Below are 24,909 nucleotides of genomic sequence, written 5' to 3'. Positions count from 1 at the left end.
AAAATGAGTCCAACGGGGCATCTTGACAAATATATGAATAGGATGGGAATAGAAGGATACGGACCCAGGAAGTGTAGAAGATTGTAGTTTAGTCGGGCAGTATGGTCGGCACGGGCTTGGAGGGCCGAAGGGCCTGTTCCTGTGCTGTACATTTCTTTGTTCTTTGTTCTTTGTTCTTTGGGGGTGGTGGAAAACTATTTACATACAGGTTGTCATTAAGATTTCAGAGAAGGTTACAAATTTAGACGGCCGGGCGCCTTGATCCGTCGTTGAGAGCGCCGCAGTGCTGGTGTCAGGCGTCGGCTCGGTCGTCGGTGACTCCAGAAGTGTTTTGACTTCCTCTTCATCCCCGGATGGGACCAAGGAGAGGACGGATTATCCGGGAGTGGGGGCTGTGGTGGGGTGCGTTGGGGGAAGGGAGGTTAGCGCCGGGGCAGGGGGTGGGGGGGGGGACCCAGCTGGTGCCAAGTCCCTGAGGGAGACTGTGTCTTGGCGGCCATCGGGGTACGCTACGTAAACATACTGCGGGTTTGCATGGAGTAGTTGTACTCTCTCAACCAACGGGTCCGCCTTGTGGAGCCACACGTACTTGCGGAGGAGAACGGGTCCTGGAGCTGCCAGCCACGTTGGGAGCGAAACCCCGGAGGTGGACATCCTGGGGAAGTCAAAGGGACGTTCATGGGGGAGATACATGTGGGGGCGCATGCGATCGGAGTTGGGCCCTAGAACTCCGTTCTGAACCACATAGCCGAGGATGGCTAATCGGTTCGTGCTGAACACACACTTCTCCTTGTTGTAGGTTAGGTTGAGGAGTTTGGCGGTGTGGAGAAATTTGGAAAGTTTAGCGTCGTGGTCCTGCTGGTCGTGGCCGCAGATGGTGACGTTATCCAGGTATGGGAAAGTGGCCTGCCGTCCTTACCGATCAACCATTCGGTCCATCTCCCATTGGAAAACCGAGACCCCGTTAGTGACGCCGAAGTGAACCCTAAGGAAATGGTAAAGGCGGCCGTCCGCTTCAAACGCGGTGTACAGGCGGTCCGCCTTGCGAATGGGGAGCTGGTGGTAGGCAGAATTCAGGTCCACTGTCGAGAAGACCCGGGACTGTGCAATCTGATTGACCATATCAGATATGCGTGGGAGGGGGTACGCGTCGAGCTGCGTGTACCGATTGATGGTCTGACTGTAGTCAACGACTATCCTGTTTTTCTCCCCCGTTTTCACCACTACCACTTGGGCTCTCCAGGGGCTGTTGCTGGCCTCATTTTTTTTTTTTTAGCCAGCATGCCTTTTTATTGATTTGGCTGGGTCAGCAAATTCTAGCCCCCCTGCCTTTGTAAAAGGCAGGGTATGCTCCATAATACAGAATATATATATTCATGCCCAATTTTAAAGACCAATTAGGAAAAGAAAGTGTCCTTCCAGATCGGGGAGCTCCTTGTTCATGTACTGATCAACAAGCAGTAGTCAGGGTTGATGATGCTGCAGGATATCATGCTCCAGCGTCCAATATGTAAAAGTGATTCCAAGACATTGCCTCTGAAGGGGTTAGTACTGACCTGTTCTCTTCTCGATTTCTTCTATGAGATTTGCTCTTGCAACATCAACCTCCTCTTTCGTGGAAACAACACGAAGTTTGACAACGCCATCTTTTAGTTCCTGTTCTCCAATTATAGCCACCAAGGGAATTCCCACCTCCTCACAGTATTGGAGCTGGTTCAGGAGCTTTGGGTTCTTCTTGTAGGTAATTTCTGCCTTAATTCCAGACTTCCAGACTTCATCCTCTCTTCCAGAAGGTTCTTCTGTGCTGTGGCTACAAGAACTTGCGTCTCTGTTGTACGAATTTTCTCATCTGAGGCCTTCAGTCTCTGTTCCATAATGGAGAATATCCTTTCAATCCCAATGCTGACTCCCACACACGGTACTTTCCGACCTTAGGGATCAAACATTCCAACGAGGCCGTCATACCGCCCTCCAGCAGCTACACTGCCGACGCTAACTTGCTCAGAGTGCTCGTTCTGCTGTGTCTGAGTGGCTGCCTGACTCTGGGCTAGCACAGCCTCGTAGATGACACCAGTGTAGTAGTCTAAACCTCGAGCTAAACTCAGGTCAAAAAGAACCTTCTCTCCAACACCAAAAAGTGTCAGATACACAAAGAGCTGTTTCATGTCATTCAGACCTTCCATAGCCACCTTGTTCTGGGACAGTTTGGCATCTTGTACCAACTTATCAATCAACTCTGACTTGCCGTTAAGCTGAACATATTCTCCAATCTTGTCGGCGGTCTCATGATCAAGGCCCTTTTCTGAAACCATCTCATTCTTCACATCTTCCCACGGCATCTTGTCCATTTTATCCACCGCAGAACAGATTGTCCGAAATTTATCAGCTGGCACTCCGCACACTTCAAACATCCCATCGAGGACACGCCTGTCATTAACCTTAATTAGAAACTCTCCCAACTGCAGCTCGCTCAAGATCTCGTGCACAATTTTCAGGCATTCAGCATCGGGAATCATCGGATCATATTGGCCAGCAATATCAAAATCACACTGATAGAACTCCCTGTAACGGCCCCGGGTCATGGCTGGATTGTCTCTTCTGTATACTTTCGCAATATGATATCTCTTAATGTTGGTAATTTTATTCATGGCTAAGTAACGGGCAAATGGAACTGTGTGGTCATAACGCAGAGACAACAGCTCACCGCCCTGGTCCTTTAAGTCGTAGATGAGTTTGGAGTCTTCACCGTATTTTCCGGTCAGGGTTTCCTTGAGCTCAAATACCGGTGTGTCAATGGTCTCAGCTCCATGTCGTTTAAAGCAGTTAATGATGGTGCTGAAGACTTTCTCACGGATAGCCATCTGTTTTGGGTTATAGTCCCTGGTTCCCTTGGGTGTTTTGAGTACGAACTGTGGTTTCCCATTGTTAGTTCCAAGCTGAGCTTTTAGTTCCAGCAACTTTGCAAGCTCCTCTGAAATCTGGTGCTGAGGGGCTTTGTCCGCCTTCAGTTTGCGAACCACTTCCCCCTGTTCCCTCACTGCGGCCTCCAGCTCCGCACGGCCCGCCATGGCCACCGGCGAAAGAGGTTGCTGGCCTCGATGATACCTTCCCGCAGCAGCTGCTGGACCTCAGACCTGATGAAGGTCCTGTCCTGGGCGCTGTACCGTCTGCTCCTGGTGGCGACGGGTTTGCAATCCGGGGTGAGGTTTGCAAACAGAGAAGGCGGGTCGACCTTGAGGGTCGTGAGGCTGCATACAGTCAGGGGTGGTAGGGGCCCGCCGAATTTCAGGGTGAGGCTCTGGAGGTTGCACTGGAAGTCCAGGCTGAGTAGCAAGGCAGCACAGAGGTTGGGGAGGACGTAGAGCCGGAAGCCGCTAAACTCTACGCCCTGGATGGTGAGAGTGGTGATGCAGTACCCCCGGATCGCTACGGAGTGGGATCCGGAGGCCAGGGAGATTCTTTGGTTAATGGGGTGTACCGCGAGGGAGCAGCGCCTTACCGTATCGGGATGGATGAAGCTCTCAGTGCTCCCGGAGTCCAGAAGGCAGGATATCTCATGCCCGTCGACCTTCACCTTTGTCGACGCGGTGACGAGGTTGTGCGGTCGGGACTGGTCGATCGTGATAGAGGCGAGACTCGGCTGGTCATCGGCGGTTGCAGGCGATGAGTGGCCCGATGAGGTGCCCGACGGGCAGGGGTCCTGAGGCGGGGATGATGGCGGCGCCCACGGGCCGCACGTGTCCTGAGGCAGGCAAGATGGCGGCGTCCTCAGGCGGCACGTGTCCTGGGCAGGCAAGATGGCTCCGCCCATTGGTTGTGAGGCAAGCAAGATGGCGGCACCCACGGGCCGTACGTGTTGTGAGGGAGCAAGATGGCGGCGCCCACGGGCCACACGTGGTCTGAGTCGAGGAAGATGGCAGCGCCCACTGGCCGCACGCGGGGGTACAGGGACAATAGCGGCGATTGAGCGGGCCTGGCACACAGCAGCAAAATGTCCTTTCTTGCTGCAGCCCTTGCAGAGCGCGCTCCGCGCCGGGCAGCGCTGCCGGGGGTGTTTTGTCTCTCCGCAGAAGTACCATTTGGGTCCCCCGGGGTTGGTTGGCTGCTGCGCGGCGTAGGCGTGGGGTTGGCTGGGGGTGGTCGCTGATGGGGTCCACGATGGGGTGGGTGTTGGCGGGGTCCACGATACCCAGGATGGGTGAGTCGTGCGGTCGGGGGCATACACCTGTACGTTGTGTGAGGCGACTGTTTCTTGGGCGGCGCGAGGTCAAGCGTAGCCCCTCTAAGAGGCGCTGGCGGATGTAGGTCGACCCTATGCCCGTAATGAACGCGTCTCTCATTAGCAGGTTAGAATATTCAGCGGCCGAAACGGCCTGGTAATCACAGTCTCTCACCAGGGCGAGCAGGGCACGCCAGAAATCTTCCACAGACTCACCGGGAAGTTGGTGCCGTGTGGACAGGAGGGGCTGGCGTAGATCTTTTGGGTCTGCTGGGCGTAATTCTCCTTCTGTAGCGACATGGCCTCTGCATAGGTAGGCGCATCCTGGATGAGGGGAAAGACATCGGAGCTCAGCCGCGTGTACAGAATCTGGAACTTCTGTGCTTCTGTGATTGGGTCTGTCGCAGATCCGATGTATGCTTCAAAGCAAGCTAGCCAATGTGCGAAGTCATTCTTGGCGTTGTCTGCTTGAGGATGCAGCTGCAGGCGATGCGGAGAGCACTCACATTTATACTCCGCCTATTGGGCGGAGCCAGCAGGCAGGGATCTACCCCTGTACCTGTAGTACAGGGGCCTTACCATAATACCTTTGTCTGCAATGCAGTATGTCCAATATAATACAACAGTGGTGACTACCACACTCACTAAATAAACTTACCTCCTGTATTGCCATTTACAAAATGTCGTTTGTAACTTTACTATAGGCTACAAATTTTAACATTTCAGAGTCTCTGTCAGTCTCTATGGAAAAAAAGATTAAAAGAAAAAATATTAACATTTGTTGCAGATATCTGAGTTTCACTGATCATTATAATGACCATCACCGGCATGGAAGAGGATGGAATTGGCGTCCTGTAAAGGAATGAGCCTGGGGGCATTGGTGACGGCACCGCTGCCGCTCTCGCCGACAAAGTATACCACGAGCCCGGTGGTGGCAGCAACGCGAAGGATCTGGGGTCAGTGGAGACGGCACCAGGGTGCAATGGGAGCATTGGTGTGGTCCCCGATCAGGGGTAACCACCCGTTTGTCCCGGGGAAGATGGACGGGGGGGGGGTTCCAGAGCTCGCATCGGGCGGGGATTGGAAGAATGGGGGACCTGTTCATCGACGGGACATTTGTGAGCCTAGGGGCACAGGAGGAGAAGTTCGAGTTACCCCCGGGAAATGCCTTCAGATATATGCAGGTGAGGGCTTTTGTGAGGCGACAGGTGAGGGAATTCCCGTTGCTCCCGGCACAAGAAGTTCAAGATAGGGTGATCTCGGGTGTATGGGTCGGGGAGGGCAAGGTGTCGGAAATACACCAGGAGTTGAAAGACGAGGGGGAAGCCCTGGTAGAAGAGTTGAAGGGTAAATGGGAGGAGGAGCTGGGGGAGGAGATCGAGGAAGGTCTGTGGGCTGATGCCCTAGGTAGGGTTAATTCCTCCTCCTCGTGTGCCAGGCTCAGCCTGATACAATTTAAGGTGGTCCACAGAGCGCACTTGACGGGGGCGAGGTTGAGTAGGTTCTTTGGGGTGGAGGACAGATGTGGAAGGTGCTCAGGGAGCCCGGCGAACCATGTCCATATGTTTTGGTCATGCCCGGCACTGGAGGGGTTCTGGAGAGGAGTGACGGGAGCAATATCTCAGGTGGTGAAAGTCCGGGTCAAGCCAAGCTGGGGGCTAGCAATATTTGGAGTAGTGGACGAACCGGGAGTGCAGGAGGCGAAAGAGGCTGGCATTCTGGCCTTTGTGTCCCTAGTAGCCCGGCGAAGGATCTTGCTAATGTGGAAGGAGGCGAAGCCCCCCAGCCTGGAGGCCTGGATAAATGATATGGCTGGGTTCATTAAGTTGCAGAGGATTAAGTTCGCCTTGAGAGGGTCTGCGCAGGGGTTCTACAGGCGGTGGCAACTGTTCCTAGACTATCTCATGGATCGTTAGAGGAAGGTCGGTCAGCAGCAGCAGCAACCTTGGGGGGGGGGGGGGGGGGGAGGGTGGAGGGGACGTCCTGGGGGAGGGGGGGGAAGGGGGGACTGCCTGGGAGGGTGGATGAGCAAGAGATAACATGAAGGGTTGGGGAAACTGGCACGTACGGGTGAGGGCCAGTGTACAAAGCAGTGTAAATATATCATTTTGCCATGTATATATCTTGCTCTGCCGCGAATTCTCATTTTTTTTTGTTACGGGGGGGGGGGGGGGTGGTTATTGTTTGAAAGGGAGAAAAATTGTGTTAAAAAACTTTAATAAATATATTTTAGAAAAATAAAAATAATTACCATCACATTGCATGTGTGATAGGAACCTCAGCCAGCATTTTTAACTTTGCTTGTCACAGCATGTTAAAGGTGTCTTCTAAAACGGACTGATTTGCATACATGGTTAGAAAAGGGCAGATCTTACAATGACTGGCAAACAGTTCTACTCCTTTCACACAAGCAACTACTTCCTGGCTGGGGATTGATAAGATCTCAGTTTGCCGGTCGGAAAGTTGTATCACGCTTAAAATATATTTCCTTTGAAGGCAGATGTGAGGGAGAGGAATCAGTTGATGCACAAGAAGCATGAGATGAACTCTGTCATTTTATTATCTGTTCTATTGTACGAGCGATGAGATACCAACAAAATGCAACATGTCAACCTACGGATAATATGGGAGCATTAGGGAGATTCAAAGAAACTCAGTGAGTCAAAGTTTGTTACTCCTTCACATCTCTTACTTGCAGCTGTTTCCTTCCTAGAGCTAAACGTAAAGCATTTTGTTAGTTACTGACCGGCATTAAGCTTTGGTGACGTTGCCGTCCTTGTACTGCTTCGAAGTATATTTAATCTTTGTATTTTGTCATGGGAATAGCATTTTGATTCTACAATAATATTCTTTGTGGCATTCCTCTCATTTTTTTTTGCATTAATTGAAGTTTATAACTATTTGCATCTTGCATAGGAAGGTGGAAACAGATATTTAACCCCTCAAGGCTTGCTCAAATCATGGCTTACCTGCATCTGAACAACATCTAATCAACCTTGGTTCCGTAATCGGTAATACCCATGCTGAACAAAGACCCATCAATCTCAGTTTTGAATCTTTCATCTGAGATAGTGTCAGCAGCTTTTTGAGGGAGGGAATTCCAAAACGTCTTGATATTTTAATAGTTCAGAAAATGTGAATTCTGCAAAAGTATTGCACGTCTGAAAGGCTGACCTAGGGTGTGTGCCTATGATAAACTGAACTTCGGCTCGAACTCCCAGCATTAATAGAGCAAACTTTTCAAGATCTGAAACTAAGTTGTTTTTAGAAGGGCCCAAACTGCAAATGACTTGTCCCAAAACAAACTCGGGAGTTTGCCCATTTTCAGATAGGGCAGCTTTGGATATGGGTTGGGGGCATTACAGTCCACTTTAATACTGGACTTATTTCTACCCTTAAATATTAAACAAATACTGTACCTTCAATTTCACAAAAGTCTCTGTAACTGGCTTCTCTGTAGCTCCGCTTTCACAACTTGCTGATTTAAAAAAATTTGTTTAACCAAGTTTGCAGTTACTCCAGAATCTGTTTATTTGGTGTATCTTGGTAGTAGTAGGTACTGAATTCATCTGAATTACAAAATAGCATTTTCCCTTTTTTAAAATAAATTTAGAGTATGCAATCATTTTCTTTTACCAATTAAGGGGCAATTTAGCGTGGCCAATCCGCCTACCTGCACGTCTTTGGGTTGTGGGGGTGAGACCCATGCAGACACGAGGAGAATCTGCAAACTCCACATGGACTGTGACCGGAGGCTGGGATCGAACCCGGGTCCTCAGCGGCGTGATGCAGCAGTGCTAACCACTGCACCGCCCTATTAAATAACATATTAGAGCAATCATTTTACTGTTGCAATCAGAGTTTGACCTTCATTGTAAAAACAATGGCTTGCTAAGCTTGTTTTGCTGTTTCATTTTTCCTGATTATGTTGTGAATGATGTCCATGGTCCATCCTTGAAATCTGCACAGTCTTAACTAGCAATTAGAGTTTCACCGACTGCACATTTTTCCACTGCACACTTCTGCAAACAAAGTGAAGAGGAAGTGTGAGCTATATCTTCAATGTACACTTACATAAAATTAGACCAATGGTTTCCTCCTCTCCTACCCCATGACAGCAGTATGCTTTGCCGAAATTTAATGCTTGCAAGTGGAGATCTAATAAGTGTAGATGCCATCGGATCTTTCATTCTTAGTTTCAATCCTAGGAATATCCAAACTGACAAACTGATAGTGGGAGTTATTTGAGAGGTTATGGTCAGTGGAAAAAGCTGGTTGGGAACAGTGACTACTTGAATTTTGCAAAGATGTGTTCTTGGTCATGCTGTTCATACCATTTTCAAAAGTCTGGAGAAGGGTGCTTGTTGCATTGCCATCTGACTAATATATATAAGGGGCTTCTCACTTCATTGAAGCCTACTTGTGACAATAAGTGATTATTATTATTGTTATTAAGAAAGCATTCAATAAGGTAAAGTCACCATAGTCCCAGATGACCATAGGATGCTTTACCCTTTAAGGCGGAGAGCTGACAAGTGGTGATTTAACCTGAGGGTCAACACACCTCTGGTGAGGGGCAAGGTTGAGAAAGCGGGCCTTCATGAATAACCTCAGCAGGCATGGGAATTGAATCCACGCTGCTGGCCTTGTTCTGAATCACAAACCAGCTGTCTAGTCAAAAAACACCTAGGTAAGCTAAGAAACAGCATTGACCTGATGGGATAGGAGATGTGTGAGGAATTGAGTATTTGGCCTTATGGAGGTCAGGTTTTTTTAACTCAGTATTATCTTTCCATTGTCAATGGACATTCAAACAATGTAAAAGCTCCCTACATCATAGAAACTCAGAAATGAATTTTGTTTTGAAATAAAGATAGAAAATTCTGGAAATACTCAGCAGGTCTGGCAGCATCTGTAGAGACAGAAAAACAGGTTTAGCATTTCAGGCTGATGACCTTTCGTCAGGTATGTCATTGACCTGAACAGTTAACCCTATTTCTCACTCCGTACTCTGCTCTCAGACCTGCTGAGTATTTCTAGCAGCTTCTATTTCTATTTCCAATTTCCAGCATCTGCAGTACTTTGCTGTTGTACTAATGAAGTTGTTTTCACGGGAGCTTAAATATGGAAGTACAAATAATGTAGACAAAAGAAAGTATTTAACTTGGACCGCTGGCACAGAATTACAATACAAAATTAACAATGACCTCACGAGCAGCAGATCTGTGGTTAGATTCTAGGTAAAAGTAATTACTGCTGCATCACTTAACCCCTTTAAAAAAAATGAACTGGGCATCTGGAATGATTGAGACTGAACAAAGGAAAAATAAATATAGATAAAGATAGAAATGCTCTAATCATTTCGAAAAACATAGTGGTTGCTAACTTCACATGACAATTTGGGTGAGGAAGGTTACTTGGTCCATCTTAATTCATTCATCCAGGAAAATTACAGAATTGCCGTATGGCATAATCAAAAAAAATATGATTCCAATGTTTTTATCCCCATTGCTGTAGTTGGAAGCTTATTCATGTTGATCACTCATTGTGCAAAGAAGAATTTCCTGATATCTATCGTAAAGTGTCCTTCTCCAGTTTATACATGTGCTTATTAAATTCAATCCAACATCGTTTAGCCCACTTAACATATAGAAGTTTACAGCATGGAAACAGGCCCTTCGGCCCAACCAGTCCATGCCGCCCAGTTTTTACCATTAAGCTAGTCCCAGTTGCCCGCACTTGGCCCATAACCCTCTATACCCATCTTACCCATGTAACTATCTAAATGCTTTTTGAAAGACACAATTGTACCCGCCTCTACTACTACCTCTGGCAGCCCATTCCAGACACTCACTACCCTCTGAGTGAAGAAATTGCCCCTCTGGGCCCTTCTGAATCTCTCCCCTCTCACCTTAAACCTATGCCCTCTAGTTTTAGATATCTTATCCACTTTATTCTGTATTTTCTGAGCTGTTTCTTGCAATTCGACAGCCCCTTTGTTTTTTAGGGTGGCAACAAATCCAATCACTTTTCACTAAGTTTATGAATCCAGGTCATTTATATAAATTAGAAACAGTATTGGCACTGAGAGCTGCTACACCAACCCCCCAACTACATCATAGCTCATTTAATGAATATTTGTTTCCAAATTATTAAACCATACTTGAATCCATTATCAGGGTTTACCCTGAATATGACCAAGAGGCCAGTATTGGAAGAATACAGATATTTCAGAGGGTTGCAGGGCTGAAAGAGGTTATAGGGAGAGGATATGGCCACGGAGAGATTTGAAAGCAAAGATGAGAATTCAACCCCCCACCCCCCACTCCCCTTACTCTATTTGTTTTGGCTGCTCACTCATTTAATCAAATCTAGTCTTCCGAAATTCTATACATAGCTCCTGGTCTTCAGTATCTGACTCCCAGATCACGTTCACCTTTATCATTAGTGATTGTCCAGCAATGATGCATCTTCTGTTTCTTGGGTTATTTACAGATACCAGATTGAGATAAACATTGCTTCTTATGGATTTCTTGAGAGACCAGGCTAAAAGGTGATGGGGAACCTTTACAATCTCTTGCCATTGAATCTAACTTGTCACATGTTGACAGTATGGGTTAAACAAATATCTCAAAGGTTTATTGATTATCTTCAGAGAACAAGCACAAACTTGCAGACGTTTCATGTGAATTATAGTACATTGGGCAGGGTCCAGGCCATTGCACAGCATACATAACCTGGGAAAGAAATCAACATGATGAACCTGCATTGTTTTCACATATTCTTATACATTAATATTTATCTGCTGTTCCCTCATTTCCCCCATTCATTTCAGCAGGAAATCAATTAAATGCTGATTTTAATGAATCAGCAATTAGGCATAAGAACTCATAAATGCTTATATGTGGCACAATGGGTAGCGTCCCTACCTCTGAGCCAGAAGCTCTGGGTTTGAGTCCCACTCCAGGATTTGATAGCTGAGGAAGATGCGTTCTTAATGTGGCCAACAGGTTGAGTATCAACCTGCAAAATCCTTTCAAAATCCAGTGACAGGTGGTAAGAGCAGGAAAGTCTCCTTGTCCGCCACGCTGGAAACGGAGTGACTACCCTCAAGTTACAAGCCTCTGGCGAGTGACTGGTGACTTGTTCCAAGAACAAAAATCACGATGGGAACAGATGAATGTCTGCCTTGTGCACCACTAGGTGCTGGAAGAGAAACAACAACTCGTAAAAATCACTGGCATTTAATGCTTTCTGTGTTCTTATCATGAACAATATTGCTCCTGGTGTTTGACTAACAGGATGGAAAAAAGAGGTTTCAGCCCAAAGCATTGATTTTTTTTGTGAAAGTGAAAATCAATACACCACTGACATAATCTAAGACTTCTCCACTAAACTATCCTGGATAACCCAGACACTCATGGGATTTCAGCTCTCTTCACTTTGCATTGCTGCTATGTGTCTTGGTCGTACTTTCAACTGAAGTTGCCATCCCTTCCAAGATAGTCTCCAAGAATTTAAGATGAATTTCCAGGACACTGCTTCCAGATACTCTGGAGAAATAGTATTGGCATTAAAAAAATCAATTTTCTTTGCAAACTTTCATTTCTTTGTTGTAAAAATAATGGAGATGGTAAAATCGATAATTTGACAGTTAATAAATGTCCAATCTGGTAACAGTCTCCTCAATTTCCAATTAGCATGGGAGGTGATGTGTGGTTAGGATGAATGCATTGGGTGAATGCATTGGGTGACTTATGGTGGAACCTAAATGCAGTACAGTCATGTGACAACACCTTTAGGAGTATTTCCAATCAGAGTTGGCAACCCTAGTTTTAGCAACAGTGACGTACCACAAATGAGGAAGACCCCCCCCCCCCCAACCTCCAACCTCCACATCACAATCCCTTGGTTTACAAAATCCACCTCGGAAATGCTAATCACCAGTAGTTCCCAATGCATGCAGGCTGAGCTCACCCACCCTATGCAGTTTTTACATCAAAGGCCTGACCTTGCTGAGCCATGGTGGATATCTCAGTGTTGAGAAATGAGAGTCATTGGTGAACACTTTTCTGTGCAAGTTGAACCACTACTTCCTAGCTCTGCAATATTTTCATGCCCACAAGCTTCCAAGTACCTGCACTCATCTAATTCTGGCTCATGAGCATCTCCAATTTTAGTCGCTCATCCGTTGGTAGACATAGATCTTACGCAGTTGTTCAAATAGGCTGGTAATCAGCCTGCTAACTATTCCAAATCTTGCCCATTATTTCCCAAAGGGGAAAAAGTGTGTGAAATTATAAAAGAAACAAGAAAATTGGTGGCCATGCATTCAGCAGTCTAACCCCAGGAATTCCCTGCGCAAACCTTTCCAACTCTCAATCTCTCTTTCCTTCTTTAAGATGCTCCTGAAAAGCTACCTCTTTGACCAAGCTTTTGACGATCAGCTTTGATATCACCTTGTGGCTTAATTTGTTTTACAACGCTCGTCTGGAACATTATGAAAGTGTTGTGTTAAAGTTACAATACATGCATTTTTGGTGGTTGTTGTTGAAATGTTAAACCTAAAGTATTATTTACTTTGACATGAAAAGCAACAATCTGCTGGTTCTGGAAACCTGAAATAAAAACATAAGATATTGGAAACACTTAACAGATCAGACCGCATCCATGAAGAAAAATGACGGTCAGAACTGATGGTGACCTGACCTGAGTGCTTTGAGAAACTTATGTTTTTATTTGTTATTTACTTCTTTGTATGGTGCTGCATTTTTGAAGGTCCGTAAAGAAATTGGAATATTCTAAATATAATTTCAATGGCAAGCACAGATAAAGGTAAGATAAAGCAGCATTTCGTGAATTTAGTAAATCTCTCCAATACTAAGGCGACAGCTTTGGGAACTATTAGCTGTCAATTTTTCAAATTATTAGAAGCTAATTAAGAGATGTAAAATGTCCTCTCTAGAAGCAGTACTGTATGAGTGAATTTCACCCGCTTGCGGTTGAAAATTCAGTTCAGTGTTCATCCCATATCCATACCAGTAAAATGAATGGAAGATAGCCATTGATGATGATAAATTCTCAGATTAAATACATTTTGTTCACGTCTGTATTTAAGATTGGGATTTGCAAATATACATCACCAACATTCCCCATTGTCAGGACTATAAACTTTGCATCCTAAACATTGGCCAACATTTCTAAATCTCAATTTGGAAGCTTGCAAATAAGTTGGAATAACAAATAATATTGATTTTTAAAATTAAAATCTGTTATTGACGTAAACTGTATTTTTGGAATTCCTTTAGTGTCAGAATGGTGTCAGTAAATTCCAGTTCTGCGTCTTAACATGTTTTAATAATTTGTAGAAAATAAGATTGTCTGTTAATTTTTTTTAAGTGGCATTTGAACGGTGTATTACTGGCACTTTATATAACAATGTTAATCACCTAGATTTCAGCTTACCCTATGGCATGTGACATTCAGATAGGTTGTAACTTTCAGCTCCATGCCATGAATCATTTACATCAAAAGTCTATGTTTTTAAAACAAAAGAAACAAGTATTTTATGCCAATTGAACAATAAGTAAGGGTCTCTTCTATATGTGCGCTTGTTGGTTAGACTTGGCTTTCTGTCTGTTCCATGACCAGTTGAAACAACATGCTTGTGTTCACAGGCTACAGTGAACTTTTTTTTTTGTAGAGTTTGAATTTGCATATGAAATGCAGCCTCCACAATGTGTGCTATTTGCTTCAGTTGCCAATGGATGATGGCTCCTACCAGTCCACCTCGAGGGGGTTTTGCTTTTATACTCTGTGCTCTGCCCTGATGGTATACTCATGTGAGATTCAGCTGAGCATCTGACACTTCTCCAACTGCTCTTTCATCTTCCAGGAAACCCCAGCAAGAATGCACAAACCTTAAAGTTGCCACTGTATCTAGGCAAAGAAACTACAGTGTATCCAGCCTAAACCTTGCTCCGATCAGTCGGGTGAGCGTAATGATGTCCTTGGGACAGCTAGCTAAGGGGGCTAGCTTGGATGACCTAATCGAGACCTGCATTCAATCCTTTGGTAAGATTTCCTTTCCTTTCTGTAGAGCACATTGTTCACTGTGGATTGAAACCTTATCAATAGGTCTTTTCCCTCAACAACAGCTCATAGCAGCTGCCTTTCATTTAACAACTGTTTCATCATTTTGTAGAGTTGCTTTCTTTTAAATAAGTATGATTTTATTTTGTGATTTTTAGAACTATAAATGCATTTTGGAAGGTTATCTGATTAATGCATTTTGGAAGGTTCTGATTTAACTGCCCATCGCAAAATGTTTAATAGTCATTTATACGGAACAACTGTCAAAGGGCTTTATAAAATGTCATTTTAAGACCAGGTTTTACTGTAGACAGTCTGAAGCTATCACAGCTAGTTAACACGGATTACAGAGTATGACTGCATAACATGGGCTTTGTTAAAAATAAATGCAACCTTGGACAAAATATTTAATTGCATGGATGACAAAATATTTAATTGCATGGATACATGATTAAAAAACATTGTTTGATTTCAAACACGAGAAACAATGGAATGTTCAAAAAATAAATCTTTAAAACATCAAAATAATCAGATTTCAATTATTTCATCATATTCTGGTAACACAACAGAAAGATTTCTTATGGTTATTCCTTTTGTGTAACCATGTTCCAAGGAATTATTTTTGATATGATGGGCTGTAATTGAGGGCTTGTGATGATAAGCTCCAACAATTTATCTTGCCTGAGCTCTGAGAGAAATGAATTCTGCCACAATACTGAGGAGAGTGGATGAGAACTGATGTGGTTCAGAAATGAATTTACATGTGCCTGTCTTTGTTTTGTACATACCTGGATCAGGGAGAAAGGTCGATCAGATAGAAACCAGTGTGTTTAACCAGTTTGAGAACACAGTATTCGTTATGACTAGCTCACAGAGTTTATCTTTCACAAGTACTTTGCAGAGCTCTATCAATTTAGGCAACTTCCTGTCAGGGTTAAAATGGGTTAGCCTTAAATAGATTGGCAACGAAAAAGAAACACACATATAAATAATTATCAAACACCTGATCCACACATCTTCTGCAGAGAATTGTAAAGCAGTATGTTCCTACTAGCATCAATTTGATGATTATTAAGCTTCAAAGCCTATGTGAGAATACTACGCAGGATGGCATTCCGACTTTCTTGGACAGTTTAGCTGTCCTTGAAAGACAGAAGATGAGATATATATTCTCCCTTATTCGGATGTTCCTTTACCTCTGCATAATACCTCCGGTATCACCAGTCACAGGAAAGAAGTGTCAACATCCAGTGTGCGATTTGGATTACAACGTCAAGGACTTGAATAAATAAATAGGTGCTTAATGGCCAGCACGGAGATGATGGGCTGAATGGCCTCTTTCCGTGCTGTAAAAGCTCTTGTCACTCTAAATAATTCCAAACAGCCAGTGTAAACCATTAATATTTGCATTACAGCCCTGCCAGGAGACAGATAACAAGATCTCTGTTATTAAATTATGTTATTTCAAGCCTCCCACTATATCAATCCTGTTTCTTGGGACACTTATTTGCTGTGCATGTAAAGTTAAAGAAAAATTGCTTTACTCAACCCTCATTATAAACATCCCAGATATCCCTTAACATTACACATCTGGGCAGAGTATTACGGCCCCATCGCAGCAAGGGCGGTGTTATGGGCGAGGCATTTTCAGAACCCCAAAATGTATCATGGAGTTCAACCAACCTCTCCCTTTAATGGATTTGTTGCTTTTCCTAGCACACGGCTTTTCCCTAGGTGTAGGATTACAATTATGGACACGTGGGTTTTTAAACACAAAACACTGTTTATTCCATGAACTCAACTTAACATCTTAAATAAACATTGGATCTCTTAACACCCCTTACTTCAAAGATAACTCAGAAAATATTGCAACAGTAAATAATTCCTAAAATTGTTCCTTCAAACTTCCAAGACACTGAACACCTTTAAACAGAATCACATCAGGTTAAAGGTTTACTATTATGAGTTTAAATCACCCAAATGATCTAGAGATAGTCTTTCATGGCAGAGATCCAGCTCACTACAAACACAGACACTCACAAGCTCTTTTCCAACTGCAAAACTGCAGCTCTCTGGAAACATACAGACACACACCAGCTCTTTTTCAAAACTGAAACTAAAAACTGCCAAAATGGCTGATCTAAAGCCCAGCTCCACCCACTCTCTGACATCACTGTTTTCTTAAAGGTACATTGCTTAAACATCCATGTCTTAAAGGCACTCTCACATGACAGGCGGGCTAGAAAATGCAGCGAGTCGTTCAAAAATCCACTTTGGCGGGACTGAAATGTCCTGTTGGGAGGGGCTGTAAAATTCAACTCAACATATTTTGGATTTTATGCTATTTTGCTGCTTGATGGACTCGTGTATATACTTAAAAAGCAGCATTCAAAACTGCGTCAAGATCAGCCCATCAGCATAACGATGTATTTCTTCATACTACTCGTGTTAACATATCTCTCTATTCTGCTCAGACTATTTCACAGACTGAGAGCAAGCATGAAACAAAATCAGATTTCTGCTTCGTCATCATGTTCTTGTTTTTAATAAATTTAGAGTATCCAATTCTTTTTTTCCAATTAAGGGAAAACTTAGCGTGGCCAATCCACCTACCCTGCACGTTTTTGGGGGATTGTGGGGGTGAGACCCACACGGACATGGGGAGAATGTGCAAACTCCACACAGACAGTGACCCAGGGTCGGGATCGAACTCGGGTCCTCAGCGTTGTGAGGCAGTAGTGCTAACCACTGCGCCACCGTGCGCCCTTTAGCCATCATGTTCAAGTTGCTTGCTAATATCAGATTATAATGTCATTTATACAATAAGGATTCGAGATCTCAAGTACTTAAGAAGCAAACTGTTTTGCAATGCCATTATCAAAGCTTCTTCAGGATACAACATTGTCTATATAGCAAGCTTTGTGGTTGATTGGCAGCTGTCACCTGGATTGTTTTCTCTAATCCAGAATTACTTCCGTTTATGATGGTTGCAATCTTTGGAAAATTCATCCTTCTCAAATACACTCTTAATAGAATTCCTATCGTGCAGACGGAGGCCATTCAGCCTCGAGTCTGCATCGACCCTCCGAAAGAGCATCCTAGTTAGGCCCACTCCCCCATCCCTATCCCCGTAACTCCACAACCCCAAGTAACCTTTGGACACTAAGGGCAATTTATCATGGCCAATCCACCTAACCTGCACATCTTTAGACTGTGGGAGGAAACCGGAGCACCCGGAGGAAACCCACGCAAATAACAGAGAGAAGGTGCAAACTCCACACAGTCACACAAGGCTGGAATAGAACCTGGTTCCCAGGCACTGTGAGGCAGCACTGTGCCACTGTGTGTTGCTGTCATGATTGTCCAGCCAACTGTGGCTATCATCTCTTCAACTGCAGTTGGTTGATTAAACCATCATTTGTTTCTGATGCTCAGAAATGTCAAACTTCCCTTGATCCTTTTTTCAGTGCTTGCCAATGCAGAAAAAAGGATGTTTGGTTAGAGGGGTTTCATGTTGAATGCACCCTTCACTGTCGCAAAACTGGCGGGTGGGTGGGGGGGGGGGGGCGGGGGGGGGGGGGGCATGGGCAGGACCGTGAGATCCCACCAACATGAACAGCCAGAAAATCCCACCCCATGAAAAATCACTGTGTTTAAAAAAACATTCTCTTCAACTTGTTTCTGTTTCTTTTGTCAATTCTTACATTTGTTAGTCTTCTTTCCCTTTACTTTCCTTCTTTACCACTAGTTACATCCTGTTGATTCTGGCAGCATCCCTGGAAATCTTTTCTGCATTTCAATATCTAGCACTTTTGTAAGATATTGTTCAATTATGTTATAAGCTACTGATTTCAAATTGTAATCCAATTGTTTCTTAATCCGTCCTCCTAAAGTCAAGTGAGTACATAAAAGAAAAAAATGAATTTATATTTAATGTAGGTCTAATAACCTGTTCATCTTAAAAGATGAATGGCAAATACAGCAAATATAATGAAATTAAGAATACAAAATGCTAGAAATGCACAACAGATTCATCAGCTTACTGTATAACTGAAAATCTTTTCTCTTTGAACAGCCATAACCATATTGATTATTTTGTTTTCGGTGATGAATTGACATGGCAAAGAAACACTCAAGACAGCCTGTGATAAATGCTGATACCGGTTTTGCATGACCTTGAGTCATATTGTTTTAATTAACAAAGACAAGCTAACAACTCCACCCTCTTGCTCGAATATTACAAAGATTTATACTTGTTTCATTTGAAGCTGCAGTTTCTTCAAACCGAGATAATGTTTCCAAAGTCTGCCATTATCGCCACTAACCTATTGCAGGTGTGATTTGTGGATAATTTTCTCCCCTGTCCATTTTAAAATACCTTGAACTGTTAGGTTGGAGTGCAATTGTCAGGTTCCAGAAACGTTTAGGGTCTATCTGTAACACCGAGGCCTTATGATCATATCAGGCATTTGTAGAACCCTGAAAGATTATAAATCACACTGGAACAAGTACATTTAAGAATGAACACATTCCCCGAAAGGAAATTTTAAAAGCGCTTGCAGATGTTGAGCATCTAAAGGGCAACCAGGAGGAGAAATTAAGTCCCATAGCACTCATTCTTTAGGCACTATGGGGCTGCTTAATGTTTTCAAATGGCACCCTCTGACAGGAAATGCACAAGATGCCATCTTGGTAACGGGGTAGGTCCAATCATGCCAGGGCTGTTTAGCACACTGGGCTAAATCGCTGACTTTGAAAGCAGACCAAGGCAGGCCAGCAGCACAGTTCGATTCCCGTAACAGCCTCCCCGAACAGGCGCTGGAATGTGGCGACTAGGAGCTTTTCACAGTAACTTCATTTGAAGCCTACTTGTGACAATAAGCGATTTTCATTTCATTTCATTTTTCATTTTTTTCATGTACTTAACTCCTCGCTGCTGATCATAGGCCAATTATACTGTTAATCAGTGTGCACCTCAGATTTGACACCAACATCACCATTGTCAAATGCCACGCTCCAAACTATCCATATGTTTTTAAAAAACAGAAAATACTAGAACAGTCTGGCGGTATCTGTGGAGGGAGGAACACCGGTTAACATTTCAAGTCCATATGACTTTTCTTCAGAGCACAGCATCCTATCTTAAACTTGCGTAGTTGAATATGACTCAATGGCATGGTCAACCATACCACCAGCACAATTTAAAAAGGATCATTAACTACTTGCAGTTGGTGACTGGATTATTTCTTCTGAATTCTGATGCAATTGCAGGCATTTTTAAAGCTTTCCGATCAGTGTCTAATCTAATGTTTCAATAGTCTATGAAAAATGCTCTTGCTGGTGCTGAAGTAGTTTTTTTATTTAAAAGTTGTGCCGAAACAAGTTGCTTCCAAACAAGGTGGTTGACAGGCCTTTTTCTAGAATTGAACATTGTTGGAACAATGAAGAGATCTATGCAGAGCTGGTCTTCTTGTAGAGGGATGATAGACTCTCAGCAGATTGTCATATCCATCAAAGTTCTTTCAGGAGCAATTCTTTTCCTCAACTTCAGCGAGGACAAATGCATGAGATGCCTTTGCTTCATTGAAAAGGTTGTGACTGAAATCTGCCAACTGCTGCAACCTCAAAGCAGGGCAAGGACCACGTTGTCTAAGGTAATATGACTTGTGGTTTTTAAATTTTATGCATTTGACATCTTCCAAGCTGCTGCTGGGGATGCAAGCAGCATCTCACAGATTGCAGTACATTAGTGCATAAAAGAGGTCACTGACTTTCTTTGAACAAACATAACTTAATCTCATTCCGTCTTGGAACAAACACCAGGGTTTGCATGGATTGTAGACTTCACCATTGTGCAGGGTGCAATTAATCACTTGAAAATTGTCCATCTGAATCATTATGGCTAGACAAAGGGAGTGAAGCAAGAGTTATCTATTGATGCCACAGCACATGACTTGGGTCCGGAACCCATGCAGACTTGTACAGCTCGCCTAAAATGAGAGCCATGCTGCCACAAGGAATATCATAGAGCACACCATCAGCATGCTCAGGCAACGCTTCTGGATGATCCTTCTGGACGGGCCCTGCAGTGCTCAGTGGAGAGGATATCAAAACTAACCATGCTGAGGAACAACCCTTGTCAGACAAGAAGCTGAGGTGTAGGCGAGGAGGAAGTGCAACAGGAAGTGGGCAAATAAGAAGAGGATTGTGGTGAACTCAGCCCAACGCATCACACAACCTTGCCCCCCCCCACATTGATTCTGCATACACCTCCCGCTGCCTCAGAAAGGCAGACAGCATTATCAGAGACCCCTCCCACCCAGGTATTGCCTTCTTCCAGACCTTCCATCAGGCAAAAGGTACAGAAGTCTGAAGACACACACATCCAGACTTAGGAACAGCTTCTTCCCCACAGCTACAAGACTCCTCAACGACTCCCCCTCGGACTGATCTGTTCCCTGTAAGAACACTATACGCGACGCCCTATGCTGCTCTTGCTCATGTATTTGCTTTGTTTGGCCTCTTGTTCTGCACTGTAACTAATCACTGTTTGTCCATGTACCATTTGTCAATGTTCCCTGTTGATTATTCTTGTGTCTACTATGTACGTACCGTGTATGTTCCCCCGGCCGCAGAAAAATACTTTTCACTGTACTTCGGTAAATGTGACAATAAATCAAATCAAATCAAAGATCAAAATCAAATCAGGAAAGGCGACTATAACGTAGACAGCCTTTTTGTGGCCAAACTCATCATGATATAACTGATGGGTATTCTCAACCACACCTCACCATGCACAATCATCTCTCTCCTTACCTTTCCTCTATCACCATCACATAACACTATAAAAAAACCCAAAATGCACATTCCAATCCAAATTTATAAACTCATCATCACAATATAAATACAGGAAAAAATAATCAAGCCTTGTGTGTTTCCTTAGTGACTGCCTCCTATGTGTCTTTGCCTGTCGTGGTGTTCCTATGCAATGCCACCCAAGTGTCCACGCCATGGCCGGTGGAAGGTTGCTGACCTTCAATGGAGGACACTACAGATGGACGTGCAGGCCAGACTCTCACAGCTCTGGACACAGAAGGTTCAGCTTGAGTCTGTGCCATCTCAGCATGGGAGACAGCAGTCTTGGCTAACTGGCTGACAGGGCACTGGCAGAGTGGGAGGGGTGGGAGTACGAATGGCTGTCACCCGCAGAGAGGAACACCGGTTCATACTGTATGAAGCCACTGCCATTCCCCAGGGTGTCTCTGCAATCTTTGTACTCTGTTGGAGGATATATTGCCAGGCTGATGTGAGGCTCTGGAAGAACACCTGAACAGTATATCCAGAGCCAAGTTGCCAGCAATCTTTGCTCGTGAGATAAAATTCCGAGCTTCCCTGCAGCACCCTGACCTTTGTTTTTGTTGCACTGCAAGCTGTGAAATAGGCCTATTAAATGGTCATTTTAACAGGCTGTTACCATTTTGCTGACAGCAGAGCTACTAGTAGCATTTTGGGTGGTCCATGAGCAGAAAATGCAGCCCCCACAGCTGCAGTGCTTTCCTTAGAGGGGTTTATCCTCCATCAATATTGTTTTTGTTATGTTTTTGAAAATAAATATCTGTTGTAAGCTGCAGTGCCTCTGCCTCAGCTGCCAACCATCAGATTGGGTCAGCAACCCGCGCGGGTGGGCAGTTGTCCCGGACAGCCTGGGCTGGCTTATCGGTGTCACTGATGTCGCTGTGCCACCCTGTTCTGCCCGTTGCCCTTGAGATGGTCTGGTGTCAGGAGGAGGGAATCAAAGGAATTGTCCACTGTCGTCGCCTCCCTGGTGGCAAGCCCCATGTTGGCCTCCAGCGCTTCCTCCTCACTGACAGTGCCTTGGGTGCTGGAGGTCTTTATAGGATGGAGAGGCAGCTAGAGTGAGCTCCAGAGGCCTCTGCGTTTTCCGGCTCCACCGATCCTGGCGCCCCCCCCATTCTCCGCACTATGGTGTCGACTCCCTCAGCAATGCTCCTCTGAGACTCTGCCACGCTCTGCATTGCTTAAGCAATGTCCATCTCTGTCTGGGACAAGACCCTCAGTGCGTGGGACATGATGTCGAGGCCCTCCGCCATGGTGAACACTGAGTGAGCCATGCCTTGGACACCAACGCTCAAGCCGCTGACCTTACGCTCCAAGATTTCCACTGTGGTCGCCACCCTAGCAGTCTTAGCCTTGGTGCCACACATTGCCAACATCATCTCCTGCGCCCAAAAACCTTTGGGACTCCTTGATTCGGCTAAGCACCCACCAGAGTGTCGCTGACATCCCCTCCTGAATCTCTCAGCTCTGTCCTAGCATCTCCATTAGTTCTGGGAGGACCTTGTCCAGAGGTTCGGCTTCTGACTGGGACTCAGCTGAGCCCTGGGATGCAGCAGACCTCCGACTGCTGACTCCTTTGGATGTTCCTGCCTCCACCTGATGTGCATCAGCAACTGTGTGGTGCTCACCAGATTGTGCCCCAGGAGCCTATCCACTAATCTCTGCATTGGTGGATGGTGTGGGTGATATCTGTGACGCATCGCCAGTGATCTCCACGGAGCTCTCCTCCAAGGTGGTCTCTTGGGTGGCAGCGGTGGGGATGATTGTGGATGGCCCAGCTCCATCAGATGGAGATCCTGCGAGAGAATGGACATGGTGTCCGTGAGAAGGATGGATCAATTTGTCTGACATGAACAACTCACCTGAGACAGGTCATCTGGGTGAAGGGTCAGTGGATCCTCACCTCTGCGGCTCAGGCCAACATTGCGGTCGATGATTGGCCTCTCCCCAGTCATCCCCGCGATCTCCAGGGCCTGTTCATCATAGTGGGTGAGATCTGTGGTGTTCTGCCTCCTGTCTTGGCCCTTTTACAGCTATTATACAGAACATACAGTGCAGAAGGAGGCTATTCGTCCCATTGGTCTGCACCAACCCACTTAAGCCCTCACTTCCACCCTATACCTCTAACCCAAAAACCCCTCCTAACCTTTTTGGACACTAAGGGCAAATTAGCATGGCCAATCCACCAAAACCTGTACGTCTTTGGACTGTGGGAGGAAACAGGAGCACCCGGAGGAAACCCACGCAGACACGGGGAGAACATGCAGACTCTGCACAGACAGCGACCCAGCGGGGAATCAAACCTGGGACCCTGGCACTGTGAAGCCACAGTGCTAACCACTATGCTACCGTGCCGCCCAACTTATGGGCCAACTTATTCTGCCGAGAAAAAGTGAGGGCATTGTGAGCCACATGCTTGATAGATCGGAGGTGGGGCTATGGCAGGGAGCATGCGTGGGGACTGCAATTGGATATGAAGAGGTTGTGCTGGTGGGAGTCAGGGGGTGCTGAGGCACAACACCGGAAACAGGGAGGGTGTGAGGTGTCAGCCAGTGATTTGGGGGGGGGGTTGGGAATTTGAGGAGTGGCAGGTGGAGCTGATGCCACGAGAGAGGTGGTAACTTACTCTTGCAGCAGCAGCATGGTGCTGCAGTGGTTAGCACTGCTGCCTCACGGCGCCGAGAACCCGGCTTCGATCCCTGCCCCGGATCATTGACCGTGTGGAGTTTGCACATTTCCCCCCCACCCCCCAATGTTTGCGTGGGTCTCACCCCCACAACCCAAAAAGATGTGCAGTGTAGGTGGATTGGCCACACTAAATTACCCCTTAATTGGAAAAAAAACCTTACCCTTGCAGCTTGATGGAGATCGTTGGTCTCCTTCCGACAATGTACGGCGGTCCTCCTGCTCATGCAGCCCACACGGACAGCTGCTGCCACTGTCTCCCAGGTGGCATTGGTGACCCTGCTGCTGATTCTCTCCCCCCCCCCCCCCCCCCCCAGGGGAACAGGATGTCCCGTTCCCCTTTCATTGGGTCCTGAACCTGGCCAGGTCGGCATCCCCAAAGCAAGGAGCAGGTCTGCGCCCTGCCATTCTTGTGTGTTGACTGGGTGGGAATGGTGAGGGAGTGTTTAAAAGTAGTTCTTCCTTGTTAGCGGTGAGACGCTGAGGTGCGAGTTTAGCGAATCAGATGACGAGACAGCCATTAATGCCGAGAAACTCGTGGAGCTCATTTCCGGCACTAAGTGCTGTTAAATACGGGCTGCAATCTTGCCAGCGCAGCCATCGGGAAACACCTCGCCAATCGTGCTCGAAATGACACTTGAACTTTTTTTTTCTCTCTCTCACCCTTTTATTCCAGATCCCCCAACACACTCTGGGTGAAAAACATTCTCAGTGGGAGGGCCTGGTTAACTCAGTATGACAGTGATCACATGGATCAAATTAACAGGAACATTACAGGGTTCAATTCTTGTTCCAGCTGACTCATGGCCTGTGTCCACATCCTACCAACAATAAAAATAGTCATAGCACTTTACCTTGTTGTAGCAAATACCAAAGGACTTGCCCTCAGGCAGAGAACTGAAGAAGATTGAATCAAGCATGAATTTAGTCTTTATTTGATAAACTCACTGATTAACAGGAACAAATTTTTGAAGCAGTTGTCACAAACTGATTCAAAGCCTTTGTCAGAATTATTCTAGTCTTGTTGGTGGGGAACAGATTCTAATGATGACTTG

The 24,909-nt window shown here is 45.4% G+C and overlaps 1 protein-coding gene and 1 pseudogene across 2 annotated transcripts in view; one reads left to right on the top strand and one right to left on the bottom strand.

The window, feature by feature from the left end:
- Nucleotides 1-1,261: 1,261 nt before the first annotated feature.
- Nucleotides 1,262-3,068, bottom strand: LOC140396322 (histidine--tRNA ligase, cytoplasmic pseudogene; annotated as a pseudogene).
- Nucleotides 3,069-6,656: 3,588 nt separating this feature from the next.
- The window catches only part of LOC140396318 (RAS guanyl-releasing protein 1-like), a 172,584-nt gene continuing 154,331 nt past the window's right edge, over nucleotides 6,657-24,909 (top strand). Inside the window, exons 1-2 of one of the 2 annotated variants that reach the window (XM_072484813.1) lie at nucleotides 6,657-6,875; nucleotides 14,115-14,293. In XM_072484813.1, coding sequence (XP_072340914.1) covers nucleotides 6,802-6,875; nucleotides 14,115-14,293 — 253 coding nt within the window. In that variant the 5' untranslated portion in view covers nucleotides 6,657-6,801. Of the gene's footprint in view, nucleotides 6,876-14,027; nucleotides 14,294-24,909 lie in introns of those variants that run through there. The other variant, XM_072484803.1, reaches the window with a different exon arrangement.

Source organism: Scyliorhinus torazame, chromosome 2, assembly GCF_047496885.1.
Source record: "Scyliorhinus torazame isolate Kashiwa2021f chromosome 2, sScyTor2.1, whole genome shotgun sequence".
Taxonomy (NCBI): Eukaryota; Metazoa; Chordata; class Chondrichthyes; order Carcharhiniformes; family Scyliorhinidae; genus Scyliorhinus; species Scyliorhinus torazame.
Note: the sequence above shows the minus strand (reverse complement) of the source record. Positions and strands in the feature narration are given on the sequence as shown.